At 39.1% G+C, this 22969-nt stretch overlaps 1 protein-coding gene across 9 annotated transcripts; it reads left to right on the top strand.

The window, feature by feature from the left end:
* The first annotated feature begins 251 nt into the window (after positions 1-251).
* Positions 252-22666, top strand: BIVM (basic, immunoglobulin-like variable motif containing). Of its 9 annotated transcripts, none has more exons than XM_072994631.2 (11): positions 309-458; positions 4435-4479; positions 4885-5494; positions 10682-10808; positions 11276-11371; positions 11535-11639; positions 12802-12896; positions 16045-16177; positions 17521-17604; positions 18609-18705; positions 21350-22666. In XM_072994631.2, the coding sequence occupies exons 3-11, from the start codon at positions 5014-5016 to the stop codon at positions 21641-21643; spliced, it is 1512 nt and encodes a 503-aa protein (XP_072850732.2). In that variant the 5' UTR covers positions 309-458; positions 4435-4479; positions 4885-5013; the 3' UTR covers positions 21644-22666. The 9 variants fall into 9 exon arrangements, with proteins under 9 accessions (XP_020651231.3, XP_078247544.1, XP_072850732.2 ...); XM_078391417.1 differs by lacking the exon at positions 309-458 and adding an exon at positions 2488-2763; XM_072994630.2 differs by lacking the exon at positions 309-458 and adding an exon at positions 2780-2875.
* The last annotated feature ends 303 nt before the right edge of the window (positions 22667-22969 follow it).

Raw genomic sequence — 22969 nt, forward strand, 5'->3', positions numbered from 1 at the left:
CGCCGAGCGGTCATGAGGGAAGAACCACCCAGCAAAGAAAGGCCAGCTCCCTTTGTCTTGCGTCGTGCCTCTAAGCCGTCCTCCCCGGGCTTCCACCCTTCCCAAGCGCAGGGGAGTGGAGGTGGAAGGAGGGGGGGGGGGGGAAATGGGATCATTGGTCCAACAAAACTTCTTCCGAATTTGATGTCTGTGTGTGTGTGGAAATCACACGAGAGCCACTTCCCAGCCCCACCAGTCATGCTGGGAAATGTAGTCCCACGATCTGCGGGAAGATCGGGATCGCGAATCCGGATCAGTGCTGCTGGCCAAGTCGATCGGGCGCCGGAAAATCCAGACGCCGGAGCCCGCTCTTTTACGGCCGTGGGGGGGTGTCTGAGGGAAGACTCCTTCTCGCGAGGAACCCCCTAAAAGCGGTGATCCTGCAGGAGCCTGGAAAGCGCCGGCGTCTCTGCCACACAGTATGTCCGATGTAAGGGGGTGGGGGACGAGGGGGAGGGAGAACATTGTCCAGTTTCCAGACAGTTGGAAGCTATGGGGCCGGGGAGAACCTGAGGGGAAGGTGCACGAGAGATAACAGGGGCTTCTGGAAAGTTTTGTGCATATATATAAGCATGGCCGTCAGGAGGTTTTGTTGTTGTTGTTGTTCCCCTGTTTGGGAATGCAGTTTTATTTCCTAATCAGTTCTGAACTTAACTTTACGGCTTGAAGAATTATACTACTGTACAGTACTCCCTGTGCATAGAAAATTTCATTGCTTGCGATATTCATTTAATTTAGAGGATGTTTTAATTTTTTTTTTTTAACCAAAGTATGGTCAGAGATGTATTTTAGATTAGAATGCCAAGCATAGGCGGATTTTGCCACTTGGGCAGATAAGGAGAAGGAGAAAAAAAAGTAGGAAACAAATAAAAAGAGCCTATTGTTTGTGCTTAGAAACAACTTCCAGAGTCAATATTATGAAGACATAGTATGAAAGACTTGAACTCCATGAGGTGATTATGAATGACTCAACAAAGCAAGGATCTTTCATTCAAATTGTTTGCAATAATCCTAAATGATGCATTTTTTGTATAGATTAAGAAAACACAGTTTAAATTGTAGATGTGTATAGAATAGACTGCAGCCCAAGCACTTGACCTGAATGTATTTATCACCAAGTAATCTCACTCTAGATCTATATGGATTAGCTTTGGTGAATAGACATCAGGACTGGCTCAAAAATGTTGCAGGAGGGCGAGTCGTAAAAGCACTCTCCTCCGCTTTTGTTCCATGTCCTGAAACTGGAAAGATGGGCATTTGTACCAACCCCTGTGGTAGAACAGTGTTCCCTACTTTCTCGTAGGATGGCAAGCTATCTTAGAGGGCACAGGACTGGCAAAATGTCTGTTCTATTCTCCACTCACCAGCTTCTGTCACTTTTAGACAGCCACCTCATTTTGTCTAATGGTTGGGCCTGCCCTAATAGACACCCTCAGGACTGGACTTGAATATTTTTTTTGAACATGTGTCAACCTGATTTTTAATCCCACTCCCCCTGCCATATTTTGCTTCTTATCATACCATTAGTAGTTAATCCCTCTTTGATCACAACGTTTCTTATCCATGTGGAAGATTGGAAAGAAAATGGGAAAGTTCGGGTTTAGGGACACAGAGACTCCCACTCTATTTTCCATTTGATATTATTTATTTTCATTTTTCTCAGTAGGAAAAACAAAACGTTGGAGGAACATTGGGGGAGCGGACACTATGTTGTTAATGTCATAGTCTGTCCTACTTAATACTTGGTAATTAAAAAACAACCTCCGCCCAAATGAGAAAAGAAAAAGATATATTTTAAAACCTTACCTTAAAGTATTTCACTTCCCTATTCTAAAAGTGAAAATGCTTTATAAGATTCTATTCCAAGTCTCATATTTTCCCCTATCCCAGGTTTCCCTTTTTTCCCCCACTAGGAAAAAAAAACGATGGGTAAAAGGAAAAAAATGAGTTTCTATTGCTCTTACTTCCCAATGTGCCTATGTCAGCATTTCTTAAAAAAAAAAAAACCAAACCTTAATGACCAAAGATGGATTAATGGCTACAATGCAGCAAAGTGTAACAGGGAGGGTGGGATGAAAATACTGTAAGGCTGGTACATGACCAGATGAATCTTAGTAGAAACTTCATTGTAATATCCTATAAACGTATACGTTAAAAATAGGTCTTGGACAGCTTGATGGGAATTCCTCTCAGGTGAGAATGCATATGATTGCAGCCTTAATCAATTAAACTTAATACATGTGCATATTAAAAAAACAAGTGGTTCTACCAAGACTTTTTAAAAAAAGCATTATAATACACATACAAACTTGAAGTAAGATTGATTAAATCTCTTGGAAAACTTGGGTTTGGCGGCTCACAGCATTAAAATTTAACACATGGTTCCAGTAAAAAAGAAAAAGGAGCAGCATCATTACTGCTAGATAGCTGTGGTTTAGGCAGAGGTGGGTACAGTAGTTCGATTCTCCCACTGGGCCTCTTTGCAGCTCTGAGATGATGGCGATGACTGAAAGATGCATTTATTTGCATCTCATTTACCTAACCAACCAATCACGCCGCGTCTTCCTGGCAGCGAGGGGATCGCCGGGCAAAGCGGCCTGAAAAAAAATGTCTCTCCCTACCAGCTGTGCGGGGGTTAAAACAGCAGAGCCCCGGCCAGGATTGGACGAGAAGGCGCTTCGGGTTGAGGGGCGTGCGTTTGCGCACGCGCGCCCCTTCGCCCAGGTGAGCTTTGGAGGGCCCGACGGCGCGAGCGCTGTTTCTCTCGCGGCCCGGCCGTGGCGCCGCCGCCGCCGCTCTGGTGCTGCGAGTGCCGGCCGCCGCCTCCGCCAAGCAGGTAACGAGGGAGGGGAGGAGGAGGAGGAGGAGGAGGAGGAGGAGGAGGAAAGGGGCGCTCGTAGGCCTCGTAGTTCTCGGCCCGCGGCGGAACTCCCGGGCTCCTTGCGCGGTAAATGGAGAGAGTTGCTGTTGTGTAAGGCTCTTGCCGCACCTTTTGTGGAAGAGAAAGAGTGGGTGGGTGGAAGGCTGATGATCATGGAGCGAGCGAGCAAGCAGCAGCAGCAGCAGCAGCAGCTCCTCCTTGTGTTTGCTTTTTAGACCCTCCTTGGGCACAAAGAGCCCAGGAAGTCAGCTGTAGCAAGGTTTATTTATTTATTTATTCGATTTATATCCCGCCCATCTGGTATATTCTGCCACTCTGGGCGGCTGGGCTGGGTACTGTTCCGTGAACTCTTAAGAGGATGATAGCCGAAGATTGTGTCTGTTTTGACTGATAAGTCAGATAATAGCCCCTCCCCTTATGCATCATGAAGAAACGATTATGAAAGAGTGGTGGTAAAACTTACTGTGGATAAGGAGGTTAGTCCAGAATCTTGAAGTCCCCATCTTGCTGTGATTTCATTAAAGTACTGCTGAAATGGAGGTCTGATGACTATTAACACAATTGTATAATATTGCTAAGAATATTGATTCTGCTGTGATTGGAAAGTTCAGGTGCAATTCAGAAAGCAGGCAGGAGAGCTTCTTGCATAAACATTTCAAGAAGAAAATTGCAAAATGTCTGGAAGATTTAACTTTTTGCTAGAGGCAAGTCTTGAAAGATGAGCTAGTTAACTAAAGAAGCTGCTGTGTTGTTTTTAAAGATTGTTGCTTTTTAATGCTTCTGGAAAAATAGACAAACACCCAGACATTTGGCATGATGTCATTTGGTTTTGCTGCTGTCTTTTCTCAGGTTTATGTAATTGTTATATAGTCTACATGATGTTTAGGTGGATGGTTGGAGGAAGAAGAGGAGGAGGCAGTCATAGGGGTTCTTTACCAACATAATTTCCAGGGGAGGCTCCAGAATTTTAGAAGCCCCCAGGTAACATCTGCCAGTCAATCTCCTTTGGCAGTGATGGATAAGAGAAAATGAGGAGTGCTGTGAAAACCAATGGAATACCTTTTCGTAATCTTCTTTACCCCTGCATTTTATCCAACTCTTTATCTCTTTTACTGTGTTCCCCACATTTGCTGGGAGGCTTGCATCACAACATGCTGCCCTGTCTCCCTTTCTGTTTTGACCTTTCTGGGAATTTAGTGCAAAATCCAAATGTCATTGTTGGCTCTGCATGATTTCACCATTCTCTAGGATGTGGCATTAGCCGTGATGTTTGCATCACATGATATACTTAGCAGTGCCTTCTTTCTGACATAGTCGCATCCATACTATGTAGTGATGTTTTCTTTCGAGCGCTATACTGGATTTTGAGAGGTTAGGGTTGCAGCATTGTTCCTTTTGAAAACAGTCCTCCTGCTACTGTCATGATGGAATTGTGCACTAAACTACCATTGTCTGATTCTGACCTGAGATCCTTCTTTCAGTGATTCCTCTTTCTCCCTCTCTTTTATCCACAGAGCATCTAGAAAAATTGCTGCTCTTCAAAAATAGGATGTGTTGAGGTACTGATAGTGTTAAAAATGTTGTACAATAAAGTGTAACCTTGCTAGAGACTTTGAAACTTGGACCACTGTTTACATGGTCTGTTTTATATCTTGTGTGAGGCTTCCATCTGTCTGCAAGATATGTTGGTATAGGGAATGTTTTAGATGCTATGTTCTCCTTATGGATAAAGCTGTCATGTTTTGGCACCACATCACTTTATTCATTCACCACTATGTCTTGTATTTCTGTGGCAATATGCTGGTTGTATTGGGATGAAGCTTGGTGCATACAAAAGATTCTTCCCATGAATGTGTAGGCTAGGAATACTCAGTAGATTATATGGAGATAAATCTGATGATTAGAAAAAGGGTGGAGTTTTGATTATCCACTGAAAACCTAATGTGTTTTCATTTTTATTTCAGAAATTTGAAAGTCATCTTGTAACTCTGGAGGAAGTGATGTAAAGAGCATCTGAGTTTAAAAGAAGCATTTGGCCCATGATCCTGTTATTAGCTTGAAAAAACAACAACAACATTTTGTACATTCATTCAATGCCTAACGTTTCAGACTCTCAACTAGAAAGTGATTCTGGACCAAACAAACATGGATCTGAAAAAAAGACTTCAGAAGTTAATCTTGATACTACTATAAAAACATTTTGTGCTGCAGGTGCCTCAGTTTCCTCTCTGGGATCTAGTAGAGACAGGCATTACCCATGGGGATGTCCTGTGACACATACTCGAGAAAAGTTTTACACTATCTGCTCAGACTATGCTTTTTTAAACCAGGTTACATCTATTCGCAAAAGCCCAAGTGCTACAGTGAGTGCCTGCGTACAAGACAATGTTGCCTTAAATGCTGGAAAGAATTCTCCTGGTTTTATTGGTATTCGAACTGATACATCAGACTTGGTTTACAATGAAGATACTAACCTTGAAAGTTTGGCCAGTAACCTGGGAAAACTCCCAATGGCATGGGAAATTGATAAATCTGAATTTAGTGATTCTTCCCCAGATCTGAAGAATCGTGCAGGTACGTTAAACATTTTCTTTAAACTTTCTGATAAACAATGTCTGTTTTAAATGATAAATCAGAACCAACCCCTGAAAATATTTCTGTTACTGGAATTACTTCCAGTTTTGTAGCAGAATTTTTGAATTTGATTTAAAATATAATTTCATACCACATTGGAGAAAATTGCCTCCTGCAGTGCCAGTTGTGACAGTGATAATGATGATGATACATCTCTAATTTAGCTGCTGTATGAAAATTAAACAATAAGTCAGATTCTTCCCAGACTCGCTGTCCAATGAAATTGGAAATGATAACTATTGGCATGTATAGAACAGAATAGTAGAAAACTGTTTGTTGCTCTGTATCTGTATATAAGGGATGAGCCACATGTGCTGCCAAATCTGGCAGCAAACCATACTGCTGAATTTTGTTGGCACATTGCTAAATACCAATTTAAAAAGCAGAACTTTTTGTTTTAAATGTTTTTTGCAATCTGCTATAAGCCCCCTTAAAACAGTGATTTTCAGCTAGTCTTACTGTGTTTTAGCAATTTACCACCAAAATGTGGGTGCAGTTTTACCATGTTGCAACAAGATGGCAGGTCCTACTTACTGGGCAAAACCCACTGAAATTGCCCACCCCAGGTGTATATGGTTCTGTATGTGTTAAGGCCATATACCAAAGATCTTTGACAATAAGAGTTTTGGAGGAGGGACAATGAAGTGTAACAGAAGATGTAGAAATACATTTACATATATTTTGGCTTCATTTTATCTGAGCAATGAAGATTAAGATGTTATGCTACAGTATTCACAGAAGCAGTGGCTTTTGAGGAGGGAGGGATTTGGAGAAAGACTGAGATGGCACAGTATAAGCATTCTGTGAGGATTTTTCTGGGTCACATAGGGTGACCAGCTGTTATAGCTCAACTGTTTATCCTGTTTTGTTTCAGATGAAAAATGTTTTTGAAGGTTGATAGATATCACTGACTTCATTTGCACTTCCTAATTTGGAGCTTCTATACAAATAGATACAGCAATTTGTTGTTTAGTCAAGTTGTGTCCGACTCTTCATGACCCCATGGACCAGAGCATGCCAGACCCTCCTGTCTTCCACTGCCTCCCAGAGTTTGGTCAAATTCATGTTGGTAGCTTCGCAGACACTGTCCAACCATCTCATCCTCTGTCATCTCCTTCTCCTCTTGCCTTCACACTTTCCCAAAATCAGGGTCTTTTCCAGGGAGTCTTCTCTTCTCATGAGATGGCCAAAGTATTGGAGCCTCAGCTTCAGGATCTGTCCTTCCAGTGAGCATTCGGGGTAGATTTCCTTCAAAATTGATAGGTTTCTTCTTTTTGCAGTCCAGGGGTCTCTCAAGAGTCTCCTCCAGCACCACAATTCAAAAGCATCAATTCTTTGGCGGTCAGCCTTCTTTATGTCCCAGCTCTCACTTCCATACATCGCTACTGCAAAAACTATAGCTTTGACTATGTGGACCTTTGTCGGCACGGTGATGTCTCTTCTTTGTAAGATGCTGTCTAGGTTTGTCATCACTTTCCTCCCAAGGAGCAGGCATCTTTTAATTTTGTGTCGCCATCTGCAGTGATCATGGAGCCCAACAAAGTAAAATCTGTCACTGCCTCCATATCTTCCCCTTCTGTTTGCCAGGAGGTGATGGGACCAGTGGCCATGATCTTAGGTTTTTTTATGTTGATCTTCAGACCAGTTTTTGCGCTCACCTCTTTTGCATGAAGTATTCTGCATATAAGCTAAATAAGCAGGCAGACAATATACAGCCTTGTCATACCCCTTTCCCAATTTTGAACCAATCAGTTGTTCCATATCCAGTTCTAACTGTTGTTTCCTGTCCCACATATAGATTTCTCAGGAGATAGATAAGGTGGTCAGGCACTCCCATTTCTTTAAGAACTTGCCATAGTTTCTTGTGGTCCATACAGTCAAAGGCTTTTGTGTAGTCAATGAAGCAGAAGCAGCTGTTTTTTTGGAACTCTCTGGCTTTCTCCATAATCCAGCGCATATTAGCAATTTGGTCTCTAGTTCCTCTGACCCTTCGAAATCCAGCTTGTACTTCTGGGAGTTCTCGGTCCGCATACTGCCGAAGCCTGCCTTGGAGGACTTTGAGCATAACCTTGCTAGTGTGTGAAATGAGTGCAATTGTACGGTAGTTGGAGCATTCTTTGTCACTGCCCTTCTTTGGGATTGAGATGTAGACTGATCTTTTCCAATCCTCTGGCCACTGCTGAGTTTTCCAAACTTGCTGGCATATTGAGTGTAGCACCTTAACAGTGTCATCTTTTAAGATTTTAAATAGTTCAACTGGAATGCCATCACCTCCACTGGCCTTGTTGTTAGCCAGGCTTTCTAAGGCCCACTTGATTTCACTCTCCAGAATGTCTGATTCAAGGTTAGCAACCACACTATCTGGGTTGTCTGGAACAAGGCCAAACATACCTATTGTTCCTTTTATCTCTTGACTCCCTACTTTAGCATTCCAGTTCCCTATAATGAGAAGAACATCTTTCTTTGGTGTCACTTCTAGAAGGTGTTGTAAGTCTTTATAGAATTGGCCAATTTCACCCTCTTCAGCATCAGTGGTTGGTTCATAAACTTGGATTACTGTGATTTTGAAAGGTCTGCCTTGGATTCATATTGAAATCATTCTATCATTTTTGAGACTGTATCCCAGTACAGCTTTTCCCACTCTCTTGTTGACTATGAGGGCTACTCCATTTCTTCTATGGGATTCTTGCCCACAATAGGAGATATGATAATCGTCTGAATTGAATTCACCCATTCCCGTCCATTTTAGTTCGGCAGGCCTTCCCTCCTAGTTAATTCCTGATCCCCTCCTCTTTTCTTTCCTAATGTTTAACCCAATTGTCAAAAGTTTTCTTTTATGTAATTCTGTTGTTTTTATTGTTGTATCCCTTGTTGTAAGCCGCCTAGAGTGGTCTATCGACTAGATAGGCGGGATATTAAATAAATAAATAAATAAATAAGCAAACAAGCAAGCAAGCAAGCAAGCAAGCAAGCAAGCAAGCCCAGGATGTCAATGTTTATTCTTGCCATCTTCTTTTTAGATATAGCGAAGTTCACCCCAAATTTCCCATTTTTTTCATGTTACGTTAAGAGCTATGCAGCTGTTCAACATACTGGATGAAATCCATTTGTGCTGTTACTTAAAAAGTATAATTTTCAGTGGTGAATTACTATAAGTTAAGAAATTTCTGTAGGCATTATCTGTAGTACAAATGCAGAGATTTCTTAACTTGCAGCAATTCACCACTAAAAAATCATGCCTTTTTATGTAACTGCACAACAGGATTTTGGCCATTGTGTTTTAAATACTATTTGCTTTGCCAGATTTATTCATTGAACCTTGTGAAATTTGGACTTCAAGCACGATGTTTCAGTATATAGTAATGCGGGACATAGTCTTGATTTTGATATTTTGTTCTTCAGAGGAAACAAAAACACTGGGCAAAATCCTATTGTGTAACTTTGCACTGGCATAAATTTTAACAGGGGTGCCAGAAACAATACATTTAAATTAATTTAAAGCTTCCTATCACCCTATTTCAGTTTCTGAGGGTCCTTAAGATTCTGTTTTGCCCTGGAGGGAACCTTTGGGAGCCTTGGAGAGTTTTTTTAACTTTATTTCTTTGCAAAATAGCATAATACTCAACATCTCTGATTACTACTACATCCAGGATAAACTAGGCAAATAAATGTAAACTATATACTGTGTTTTCCCGAAAATAACACAGGGTCTTATATTAATTTTTGCTCCAGAAATGCATTAGGGCTTATTTTCAGGGGATGTTTTATTTTTTCATGTACAACAGTCTACATTTATTCAAATACACTCATGTGATCTTGTGGTTGCTGCATAATGGTGGAGGTCGGGGTTTCACTTAACTAGGGCTTATTTTTGGGGTAGGGCTTATATTACGAGCATCCTGAAAAATCATACTAGGACTTATTTTCAGGTTAGGTCTTATTTTCAGGGAAACAGTATATTTACATGGTATACGTAAATGGGATGCCCAGTATGGTGTAGTGGACAGAATGATGGATTAGGACTCAGGAGGCCTGGGTTCAAATCCTCTCTCAGTCATGGAAATTCATTGGGAGTATGAAACTGGCAAAACCACCCATTAAATAACATATTTTTCGCTCCATAAGATGCATCTCTCCATAAGACGCAGCAAATTTTTAGGAGAAGAAAACAAGAAAAAAATTGTTTTCTTCTCCTAAAAATTTGGTGAGCCTTATGGAGAGGTCAGTCTTATGGAACACGCCCTAGGACCCTTTGGAGGCTCACCCAGCCCCCCCGGAGGCCAGAGGGGGCAAAATCACCACCTTCAGGGACTCTTCTGAAGCTTCCCAATACTCAAAAGAGTCCCAGAAGGTGGCAATTTCACCCCCTCTGGCCCCGCAGGGGGCAGGGCGAGCCTCCAAAGGGTCCTAGGGTGTGTTCCAGGACCCTTGCAAGGCTCCCTCCACCCCCCACGGGGCCAGTGGAGGTGAAATCGCTAGCTTCCAGGACCTTTTCTGAGGCTTGAAAGCCTCAGAAAAGGTCCTGAAAGGTCACGATTTTACCCCCGCTGGCCCTGTGGGGGTGGGGGGAGCCTTGCAAGGGTCCTGGAAGGCTCACTCGGACCCTTGGGAGGCTCCCCCCACGGGGCCAGTGGGGGCAAAATCGCCAGCTTTGCTCCATAAGACGCACAGACTCCCCCCTCCCACTTTTTTTGGGGAAAAGTGTGTCTTAGAGCGAAAAATATGGCATCTTGCTTGCCTTGAAAGCCCTATTACGGTCACTTTAAATCGGTTCTGACTCAATGGCATACAGGTAGGTTTAATTTAAATTAAATTGGTTTAAATAAAAACTGATTTATTTGATTTAAATTTTTAAAAAATCAACTTTTAAAATTTAAATTATTATTTAAATCAATCTGATTTTTTTAAAAATCATTGATTTTTATGGCATAGAACAACAGCATGAGTAAATTCCACGACTGGATTGTTTTTGATCCAATCTGACTAACATGGAGTGCTTGTGTCTCGATGTTTCTAGAGTTAAAATTTCATCTTGCATAATTGCTGTTTTTAGAGCAATTTAGAAATGTAACTCTGTCTCAGAAATTTATTATATATCTTGAAGTATTTACTGAACATATTTTACAGGCAACATAAAAAAGCAAGGGACCAAGAAAATGTCTGCAGATAAGAAAAGTAAACAGCACAGAGAATGCCCACAACATTACTCTCTTGAAGAAATAAAGCAACGAAAAGTGTTAGACCTCCGGCGATGGTATCCGTTGTTAATATTTTTACAGTTTTGAATGTCTGACGCTGATTTGTATGTATTATACACCAGTGATAAAGCACACACGGTTACTGGTTTTATAATCTTCGAAGGGTTGAATGGAGAAGTAAATTCACAACCGAATACTTATTTTTAGTTTGCAAACACTGTAAATGAAATACATTTGTCAAGATCCTGTTGGTATTCTTACAAGATTTACATTACTTGCCATGGCTAATTGCAGCTAATTAACAAGGTGCCAAGGCATGTCTTAGGAACATCCATGGTCATGTGTCTGATTATGCAACCAAGATGTGCCATGCTTTTTCTTGTAGTTAGTGGTGGAAAGTTAGATAAACTGTCAGTGAACACCAAAAAGACTCTGGCTTTTGGTCTCATTATTTGTTCTTTACTTTGATGTCTAAATCATGACATTTGAAAGCTTACATAGTGAACATTGTGTTCTCTTCAAGGTACTGTATGAGTCGGCCACAATATAAGACTTCTTGTGGGATCTCCTCATTAGTCTCTTGCTGGAATTTCCTATACAGCACAATGGGAGTTGGAAAGTAAGTTCAATCTGTAATAGACATTTGAATATCTTCTCTTAGGACTATGTCCTGTTGTGATTCTGCGGCGCTTATACCCCAGGAAACATGCTTTAAATATTTAAGCTTAATCCTTTATTTTTTAAAAAATTAATATTTTACACTTCAATTTTTTTTAAACCAGCTTACCACCTATCACTCAAGAAGAAGCTTTACATATATTGGGCTTTCAGCCTCCTTTTGAAGAAATTAGATTTGGTCCATTTACGGGAAATACGACATTGATGAGGTAAAATAGTTCTCTTGAAATGTCTTACTTTGTTCCCCGCAGTTACATGAACACACTCATCTTTAGACAGTATTTTAGATAACCTTCATCTTGTTATTACTATGTGGAACTATGTTAAAACTGCAAAACTGTACTAATTTACCTCAGAGTTGGCCCTACTGAATTCATCGTGACCTTCTTTTCAATATCATGTACTTATCCTGCAAGAGGAAAAGTTGTTGGACTGACTTTCTGAGTAGTACAGATTTGCAGACAACATTCTAACATTTGGTTCAACTGTTTTTGAAGTCACTGAAAAGAAAGTCAGGTAAGAATGCTCTTTTGGCTCTCGATGATGAGAAAGAGAGGAGAGGCAAGCAAAAGAGACCAGGGACGGAGGGGTGGAGGACTGTGGTTTTACCAGTTCCTGTGCCCAAGAGAGTTTCCATGGCTGAGTGGGGGAAATGAACCCTGTTCTCCAGAATTCTCTAATCCATCACTGTATCCACTGCACCACATGGGTTCAATGTGTAATCACCACATGGATTAACAGGTTTTTACTTGGCATTGTTTTTGCTGACTGGTGTTGCTCTCTGTCAAATGCATGGATTTTTTTTAAAAAAAACGGCATCTGAAAACATGGGCTATAGTGCACTAAAAATGTCTGTCAAAAAATCCCACAGGATTCTTGGTTAAGATGTAATATGTTGCTGCGTTCCACAAAGTGTGTTACAAAAAGCTTTTATTGCAGTGCTGTTTTTCACAGAATTCTGTGGGTGGTTTACATATAGTCATGTTCAGTTTTGAGCCCAACGTTGTTTTCCTGTTGTGTCTTTTTTTTTGGGGGGGGGGAGGCAGGAAAATCAACAATTAGGTATAAAAAAAAGATCAAATAGCTTCGTAGTGCCTTTTGACTGTTAGCCATAAGGACTCTTTCTGCTGAACCATACACAGCTGCAGTCTTACACATATTTATTTGGGAGTTAGGTTTTGTTGAACTCCAGTGAGACTGCTGAATAAACATGCCTACTATTATGCTGTACAATTTAGTAGGGCATGTTGTAAACATACAACAACTTCATTTATGTGCCACATTTTAAAAAGAAATAAGGAGGGAAAGTGTTCTGCTTGTGGTGCAAATGCCCCTTTCCCATTCAGAATACTGCATATTTGTGTTTTTCAGGTGGTTCAGACAAATTAATGATCACTTTCATGTAAAAGGATGTTCATATTTTCTCTATAAGCCTCATGGGAAGTATAAGACAGCAGGAGAAAGTGGTAAGTTGCTAATGTGAATATATCTAGCCTATTGTAACAGTAACAAAAGCAGTCAAAACAATAAAAATATTAAAAGAACAGGGAAGAAATGGCATAGAACAAATAATAAATGATGATGACCATTGTCATTTTCATTTATTTATATATACAGTGGTGCCCTGCATGACAACGATAATCCATTCCGTTAAAATCGCTGTAAAGCAAAATCGTCGTCATGCGAAAGTAAAAAAACCTATTGAAATGCATTGAAAACCGATTAATGCATTCCAATGGGGGAAATGCCTGCTCATTTTGTGAAGATCCTCCATAGAGGAAGCCGTTTTCGATTGCTGTCTTTCGGAAATAGGTCTGGAAAACAGCGGGAAGTCATTTTGAAAACCCGACAATCAGCTGTAAAGATCGTCGTCTAGCGAAAAACGGTTCCTGAAGCAGGGACTGAATCGACGTAAAGCGAAAAAACCCTGTAGAAACATCGTTTTGCGATCGCTTAACTCATCGTTAAGCGATTTCGTTGTGAAGTGGGGTCATCGTCAAGTGGGGCACCACTGTATATAGTACCATCAGTGTTTGTGGCTATGTACAGAAAGTTAACATAGAATAAGAAAACTCTGCCCCAAAGAGCATACTATCTAAAACACAAAACAGCAAATTGGAGAAGGTGAGTAATCGTATTATTCAGATCATGATCATCAAGTAGTTCAAAAGGTATAATTCAAATAAAAATGATTAAAAAGCTAAATAGAATTTTAAAATCTCAGAAAATAGGCAAATTTTAAAAAGAGAATGCAACATACTAAATGAGAAGCGCCCCATATGTGTTCAGGGAGATGATTTCAAGGATGTGGATTGGCGACAGAAAAAAGTATTAATGTGATGAAAGAGCAGAAGATCCTTGAACAAATAAGCATATAATTTGAAGAATAGGGGAATTAACTGGGTCTATAGAGGGAAACCAGGATGGAAAGCTAGGAGACTGAGCATGTGAAGGATTGTACATATAAGAAAAAGGTGTTTATATTGAGTACAAGAACTGATAGGAAGCCAAGACTTCAAAAGAGAAGTAATAAGATCTACATTAAATAGTTTAATTTTAAAAAAAGAATAAATCTAAATTAAATGTTTTAAAATTATTTTATCTTGATTTTCAATATTAATAAATGTTTAATTGTTTTTAATATGATGTTTATATAGTTTTTTAAACTATTGTTTTAAAATTTTAGTTGTAGTGCGCCACCTTGGGTCTCTTATGGGAAAAAGGTGGCATAGATGGAGGTATTCGTATTTGTATATGAATACCCCCGCACAAGTGGACATAATGAGGGTCCGGCCCCCTGGGGCCAGACCGTTCACTCACCTTCTGCTGTTGCTGTGACCCCCGCCCTCCCTTCCTGTCGTTCCGAAGCTCGCGGTCTGTGAGCCACTCTTCGACCTTGCAGCGAGGCTTGTCCTCCCGCCTCCTTATTGCTGAGTTTTAGAGAGAACAGGAGGATTAACATCATTTTGTGAGAAACCAACCAAAAATCATTACGATAGGCTAAATGAGAAATACCTAAGGCATGACTAAAGTTTTAGCAGAAGAAACAAGGAAATGATGAATTATAGGGAAGTAATAAAGAAAATGGCTCCCAAGTTTATGTTGATGTCCTGACTGTAAGCTGCCCAGAATAGTGGCCTGGCCGTTAGATGGTTAAGGCAAACATTTAAATAAAATTTAAAAACCACAAGTCCTAACAACAGCCTGAATATGAGCCATGAAGGAAAGAGGTAAAACAAAGGCCGCATGAATACTGCACAAGATGAACTGTAACATTGTCAACAGTTACAAAAAGTATATAAAGAAATATTTTGGACACTAAAATGAGCCAAAGTCAGTCTTGACTAGATTAAGTTTCAAATGACCGTGAAGCTTCGAAGCTGAAGCATCAGATGAAAAAAAAATGGAAATATGAGTTTGATCACTGGTAGAAATTTATGGGCTAATTTGTGATTGAGAAAACCCTGAAAGGGACAAGAGTCGTACGTCTCAATATATTTATTTATTTAATTATTTATTTATTTGATTTATATCCCGCCCATCTGGTATATTTATACCACTCAAAACGATTAGAAGCACATAATGTTGAATAAAAAGTACCAAACATGTACAGTTCAAGGAAAACACGGATGTTATATATCTGTACTACAAGACATAGATATTTCTATAAAAACACTTAAAACACAATTTCAGTTGATACATACTGTACATAGTAAAGCAAATTGATTATTCCCAGAATGATACAAAAGCTTCAGTTTATACATCATGAAAGGTTTGCATGAAAGTAGTACTCTAAGTCAGGGGTTGTCAACCCCAGGTCCACGGCCCGGTGCTGGTCCGTGGGCTTGGCAATACTGGGCCGTGGATATGGATCTCCGCCCCTGCCCGCCCAAGCAGTGGGCATGTCACGCTCGCACGGAGTGTGTGCCATGCTCGCACGGGGGGGGGGCTTGCTCCCCCCAGCTGGTCCGCAGCTCCAAAAAGGTTGGGGACCACTGCTCTAAGGGAAAGTGAACAAAACAGAGTAGTTGATGAACATAGTAGGTACATGCTTTACATGCTTCTTCATTTCTTCATTGAGTATACAAATACAAACATTTAAGAAACAAAACAAAAATAACAATAATAAATCCCTTTTATATTTATGCTGGCTTGTGTGAGTTATTGATCCCAAACCATCCAAGAGTTCTTCTATTGGAAAACCTATATCCCTCTAAAAGGAATGGTTGGAAGTGATCTGCTATTAATATCACAGCTGTATTACCTTCATCTCACCCTTTCTAACTCCTATATTCTCTACTTGTCAGAGTACAAAATGCATAATCAGATTCTTTGTCCAAATACATAACAATTCAAAATAATTACTGTTAGTCCTCCCAAAAACTCATAACTTATTTTGGCTAGCTTTCCAAGAGATGGCAGTGGTGATCATTCAGCCAAATTGAAATCAAGTTACTCCTTTTTCTACCTGATAGACGTATTTATGCAGCTTTTCTCTTCAGGTTAGGAAACATCATGTGAACTGCTGCTTAATGTGATTTAATCTGATAGTATGCTGCTTCTCAACACAGACTAATCAATTTTGTAATGGTTTCATTTCATTTTAACCTGTAGCTTCAGGAGCTTTGACAAAACTAACACAAGGACTGCAAGATGAATCTATGGCCTACATTTATCATTGCCAAAATCATTATTTTTGCCCAATTGGATTTGAAGCAACCCCTGTAAAACCTAGCAAGGCATACAAGTAAGACTTTCATGACTATCTGTTGATGTGAATCCTTCAATAAAACATTAATTTCAGGCTACTTTTAAGTTCTGTATGCTGGGCTTACAGAACTGAGCTCCCAGCAAGTGATAGCAACAAATACCACAAAGAGTGGAATGGGCAGGAAGGTGAGTTCTGTTCATTGAAAGCATTCTTGCATGAGGGTCCTTCATTCAAGGAATCGTTAGTTGGATGCGGTGCAGTGATTTTTTTTTATTTTTTGCTTCATTGAGTAGATTGGAAGTGCTGGTCCAAAGACAAAACTTGGATAAATGTTCTCAGTCAATGATCCTGCCTTAAAAACACTTTTGAAAGAACATTGTGTTTGAATTCAAGATAGATGCATTTAAAATGTATGGAACGTGGAACAGGAATTAACAGGCCTCCGTCATATATCAGGCCTAAAAATAACATTAAATCAATCAATCAGTCTGCTGATTGCTTACCTTTGCCTAAATCAGAACTCTGTACTAAAGGTTAAATGTCTTGTATTTGAGGTGCATCTAAAGTCTTGCTGCCTTTGTAAACTTCTCCTAGAATGTGCTTTTGACATGATACATCTCTGATATATTAAAAATAGTGGCACAGCTTATGTTTTGCTTTTGTATCAAAATATTTTAGCGGTCATGTTACTGAAGTATCTTTCTTAATTTGTCAGAAACTGAATATTATATTGGAAACATTCAAAATATTACCCCTGCCCAATTTTGTAAGGGGTGTCAAGTACTTTAGTAGAAAATGGATATATCACATTTGAAGAGCTTAAGTACATAGGAATTAGTGCGCTTCTTTTAAAATATAACTCGTGAAGCTGTAATCTTACCTTTGTCATTAATGTTTATTTAAAGGGAACAATGTTTTCCACATACAAAGGACTACCAAGTGATGCATTTCTTGCACATTTCATGTTTGCTTTCTGAAATACCAAACATAACTTTAATTGTTTACAGGGATCAATGGAGATGAAAGGGTTGGAACAGCCACCTAGTTGAGGTCTGAATGCACTTCACATTAATGTAAAACAAAAGTTAATTGCAGTGCCCTTTGCATATAGAATATCTTGGATCAAACCTGCAAGATTGCACACATTTTTTGAATATCAGGATCACTGAATATTTCCCCCACATCTTTTTACATGTATGAGCCAGGTTTGTGAGGTATAGCCAGTAAAAAATATGTAGACAATTTTAGTCATACTTAATAGGAATAGGGCTTGTTATATAAACGTATATCAGCTTGCGAGGCGCATGTATCACCTTTTCAATAACTCCAGAAAGCTTTATCACATCATTGTAAATGTATGTGTATCTTTTGTGCACCAGAGGGCGACTCTTACACCAGGAAGTGGAACACTGGATACTTATTGGGGAGCCGAGCAGAAAACACCCAACTATTCACTGCAAGAAGTAAGTTAATGCCTTCGTAGTGATCTTATTGGTTATATCTAAGTGCTAAGAACTTCAGAAATATAAATCACTCTTTCAGCTTCTCAAATCTCTTGAAAACCTATTAGGATCACTGTGGGTTGGAAGTGATCTAGTGACATATTAACAGCAGATTAAGAATCTAAACAGTATGTTTCTGGGTTGCGAGATTTTGATTTGTATTGATGACTTTTGTGCCTGAGGTAGAGCACTGTTTATAGAATACAGATGGACACCTTGTATCTAACCTTCATCTGATCCCAGAAAAAAAATAGAAATATTCGAATTCTTCTTTGTAGAAGAAAAGCATTTCTTTACTGAAGAGGCCTCGCCCTTAAAGGACAACTTACAAATAGAATGTTGTGATATTCAGCTAAGAGCTTTAGTTTACATAAAGTGACTTATCGAGGGACACATCCAATATAAACTGTATAGCATTATTTCATATGTATGTATTCATAACTTTTCACTAAGAATAGAGTCGGACTTTGGAGGCAGAATATGATGATGTCTACAAAATGCTATATTTATTTGAAAAATACATTTTCAAACTACCTTGCAGTGAGGATAGGGTAAAGACATATTGACCTTCCTGTTAATGAAATAATTTGGTTGAATGATGCAGAGACTAATGGAGCCACATTAAGACAGGACATGACTGGTGGAGGGATGGCAAAATGTTTAATCTACAAATAAGTTGGTGACTGGAAGCATTAGGAAAGAATAGTAAGGGGATGCAAGATAAGCATGTGGTTTTTTTTAAATAATGTGTTACTACGTTTCATAAAAAACAGGATCTCAGCCTTGAGATCCTGCCATATTGATCAATGTTGGTTTGCCCTGGATTTCAAGCTTCTGCTTAAGTGTCTCTTTGTTCTCTGAATAACAAATAGTTTGATTGTAAAAATATTTTTTTGCAATTGTTTTACTATAGATCTGCTATAAGACCCCTGCCATGTATTTGTGAACTTTTTATTTTCGTGTAGGTGGGTAGACATTGTAACAGACTTAAATACTCAGAATCCTGAATACTTGGATATTAGACACTTGGAAAGAGGCCTTCAGTATCGGAAGACAAAGAAGGTAAGATTGCTTCATGTCAACACAGTGTTGCATGGGTGACTTGAGGTAGTATCTGCGAAATCCATTAATTTGGTTTGCCCAGCTTTTGGAAGATCTGCTATCTGGCTCATCTAGAAGATGGAAAAACTAATCACTGACTGAAATCCTATTGTACTGCTATGCAAAAGATATCACTTTTAGTGGCAAATTGCTTCTACTTAAGAAATCACCATAGATATTATGTCTCCTGAGTCACATGACTCAATATGCACTAGATAATGTCTATAGGGATTTCTTAATTTGAGGCACTTCGCTTCCAAAAGTTACACCTTTTGTGCAGCAGCACAACAGAATTTTAGCCAATGTGTACTTGGCAAGGGGAGAAAACACATAATTACAAAAGGTGAGGAAGATCTGATAGTAGTGCACTTCTCTCTAATGTGGCTACCATATTTTATATCTGAATTAAATGAAAAGGCTGATGTAAATCGATTAAAGCTTTCTTGCAACAAGTAACTTTTGTTGTATACCCATGTTCTTTTAATAAAACGCAAATAGTTATTTGTCCCTAGCTTGCGATCAGAATGTTAACTATTATGCTCATTAAGTGTCCTAAGCTATTTATTAGATCAGCTTAACCCAGGTCATGTGCTATGCATTAAAAGTATGGAATTTTGTGCACATTTTACTAAATTTTACTAAGATAATAGTAAAAATTGTGTACTGTCAAATTGATTCCGACTTATGGCAACTATGTTTGGAGTTTTCTAGGAGTAAAGTAATCAGACGTGATTTACCAGACCTTCTGTGATGCTGTGGTTTCCCAGCACCGCCTTCTGGGGGTACCCCACCTAAGGCCACACGGGGACTGGCTGCAGAGCCTGAAGCTGAGATTTCTGTTCCCCACAGTGCACCCGTGTATTGACCCATATTAAGTATTTTTATAACATGTATCTAGTGAAGCAATACCTGGGAGACCAGAAGAAAAATGCTCTGCTCTGTATTTTAGATTCTGTATGGTCAATAACAAAAATTCTTGCCTTCTGAATTGTTTTATAAATGGGCAGCCAATAATTTATTTTATTTATTTGTTTAAAAAAATACCCTGCCTTGCTCCTCAAAAAGACCCAAAGCATCTTGCATAATTAAAAATACATTTAAAAACTAAAAAGTGTAAGCATAGAAATATTAAAGAATTAAACAAGTATTATATTAAAAATGGTAAATAAAATCAATACTAAAACCACATTTAAAAGCAACGGAGCACAACAATCTATTTAAAAAACTCCTCTCAGACTGCCAGTCATTAAAGACAGTCAATAATGTACTTTTATCACTGTTGGTTCTGCACAGTTCCAGGATGTCCTCAGAAGACGGGAATGGTAAACCACTTCTTTATGTGTCTGACAAAATGGGCGGTAGTCCACAAAAGCAAAAGCCATAATACCTTTATTTGTCCTCAAGATTCCACAAGGCTTTGTTGATTTTGCTACATCAGACCGGTGAAGCTACTGTATTACTGTCTATAATGCTGAGTGTGAGTTTCAGTAAGATTTGCATTACAAAATTAAAATAGCTGGTAAATTAGCAGCAACCATATAGTTTTGTGTGTAATCAGAGGTGAAGTAAACACTCGGCTGGTCCTGCCACGTTGCAAAGTGAAGTGAGCTGCATAAGATAGTACCAGGTGAATATGAAATCCAGAGTATTTTGTGGTACCACATCAATTGTGAGTTGCCACAGCTTCGCATCTAGCCCTTCACTTGGATTGGGAATCAAACACTGTTTAGGATACAATCACCATTTCGACAAAGGACACATATACATGAATAAGGAAATGGATGTGTACATCGCGTCAATTGCAACAAAACCGTGGGACGCACTAAATCATATAGGCATATGTCTAGAAGAGTGACCTCTTTGAGACGCATTGTATTTGCATCCATCTCAGTATCCAGTTGGGTCGTTAAGATTCTTTCAAGCATACAGATAATATACAGTGTATTATCTATGAAGCTGGAGGTGAGCCCACATTCATGTTTAGGCCAACCCAGGTCTTTTAATAGAGTTTTTCTCTGAGTAGCACACCATTACCTTTATGCCATTTCTTTTTTTGATTACACTACATTGCCAAGCATACAGGTTCACAACCATACAATCTCATTTTTTTTCTGAGAGAGAGAAAAAACTCACTGTGTGGAACACATGGAACATTTCTCCAAAAGCCACATTTTTAAAACTCTCAAAAGCATCAGCACATATCTTTGAAACTATTAAAAAGTTACTTGAAATGTTTGAACTGCTTTTGTTTGAAAAAACCAGTGGCTTATGCAGTCAGTGAGACAAAGCAGCATCTGTTTGGAAGAAGCTCAAGAATTCTGGAGAACATTTCAACTACAGAGTGGTTCCCAAGCAACATGAAGTACACATGATCCATTAAGGAGGGCACGTATAAAGAAAGGGTGTGAATACGTAGAAGCTCCCCTCTGCAGCTCTAGAATAGTTAGACAAGGAAAACTTAATTACAAAGTGGAGGGAAAGGAAATAAAATCACAGTCAAGGGACTAGCAAACTTAGAATGTCCTTCCCAGGAAACCCCATGAAATATTAATAATTGAGCAGGTTTTTTTTTAACATCTGACAAATCTTTTGTGTTTTTTCTTAGGTGGGAGGAAATTTGCATTGTGTCATTGCTCTCCAGAGGCTTAACTGGCAAAGATTTGGTCCATGGAACTTTCCGTTTGGAAACTCTCGGCAGGACATGCAATCCCAATCACAGACGCAGGGGTTGGCTAAATCTGAGAGTGAAGACAATATCTCTAAGAAGCAGCATGGTCGTCTGGGTAGATCTTTTAGTGCTAGTTTCCACCATGAATCTGTCTGGAAGAAGTTGTCTCATCTGCATGAAAGGCGGAATAGTGGCTTTCAGAGTTATACAGACTATGACGGGAATGATTAAAAAGACCAACCTCTGCAATTGCTCTACTGTAAAATACTCCTAAGGTTTGGCAGTGTTTATTGTGCACAGAATAGGGAATGAATAGAAATGTGATTATGAAATGCAGTCTTTGGAATGTTTCTTGCATTAAATACATGAATAGTTGCATTGGGGATGATGAGATATGTTAGCTCAGTGATAAGCACAGAATATTGTACACTTACAGTTCAGCCTGATTTGCAATTGGCCTGTGTTTCAGAATGTGGAGCCAGGGTGAATTTAGAGCAAAGCCATTTGGGGAGGGGGCCTATTATTAGAAGAGACAGATAAATAATCAAAGCATGAGATTGTTAATTTCCAATGTGTTTTATTAAACATGCATTGTATAATGGTGTTAAATGTAGAGCATATTTGCTTTTAAACCTTTTCAAAAATGCAATAAGGACATCATAGTCAAGTTCTGAATTCACAAAACACCAAAAGAGTTATTGGGTGGTCTCAGTTTGTCTGTTGGAACATTGTTCTTTATAACTTAAGTGGTTTAAATTAATTGGGGCCCTGTGTTGGTGGTTGTAAGAAATGAGCCTGTAATGTGTCCTAGAAAGCCGAGGAGCGCCTACTTGCTCCTTTTTGAGGAGAAGCAGAAGAATATTTCACTGCCAGGGGTATATGCCTTCAGCACCTATTTGTGTAACTTGAATTTATTTCACGTTTGATAGGCTGCTTTAAAGAAAGCACCATTCATATTTTGTTTGGCAGTCCAGGGAGCTCCCAAATTTCCAATGCTGGGCTCCACCTACCTTTAAAAAAAATGGTGTGCTCTCTGGATCCTTTTAATTTCACTTCTTTAATTATCCTGTTGATAATCAGAGAGATGCTTTAAATGCCGAAAACACATAGGCAACCACAGTAATATACCTCTTTGGCCAGAACACTGTTTGTATTTTTCCAAATGCTCATGTGAAGTAGCTTTATTTGGAAGTATAATATTTTGTTCTCATGGAAAAAAACACATTTTAATAAAAATATCAGTGGGATCAAGGATCATTTTGTCCTGTAATTTCATATTTTTGCAATCCTGTTTATTAAAAATTGGAGATCTAGAAAACTTATTTCTTTTCAATAAAAATACTTTTGTAGTTTGTCACTTGCATATATTCTAGGAAGATTTAGAACAAAAACTAGTTTCAACAAATTTGCTACTGATGCATTTACTTTACAGAGAAATGACATATAGATGCTTTAGTGCTCTTGCCTTAATGAGGAAACCAGTGGGTATAAAACGTAAGTTGGAAACCCTGAACCATAAATTGTACTTAGCCAAGGGTTGTTTTGGTCACAATGGTG

The sequence above is a fragment of the Pogona vitticeps genome, chromosome 3 (assembly GCF_051106095.1).
Source record: "Pogona vitticeps strain Pit_001003342236 chromosome 3, PviZW2.1, whole genome shotgun sequence".
Lineage (NCBI taxonomy): Eukaryota > Metazoa > Chordata > Lepidosauria > Squamata > Agamidae > Pogona > Pogona vitticeps.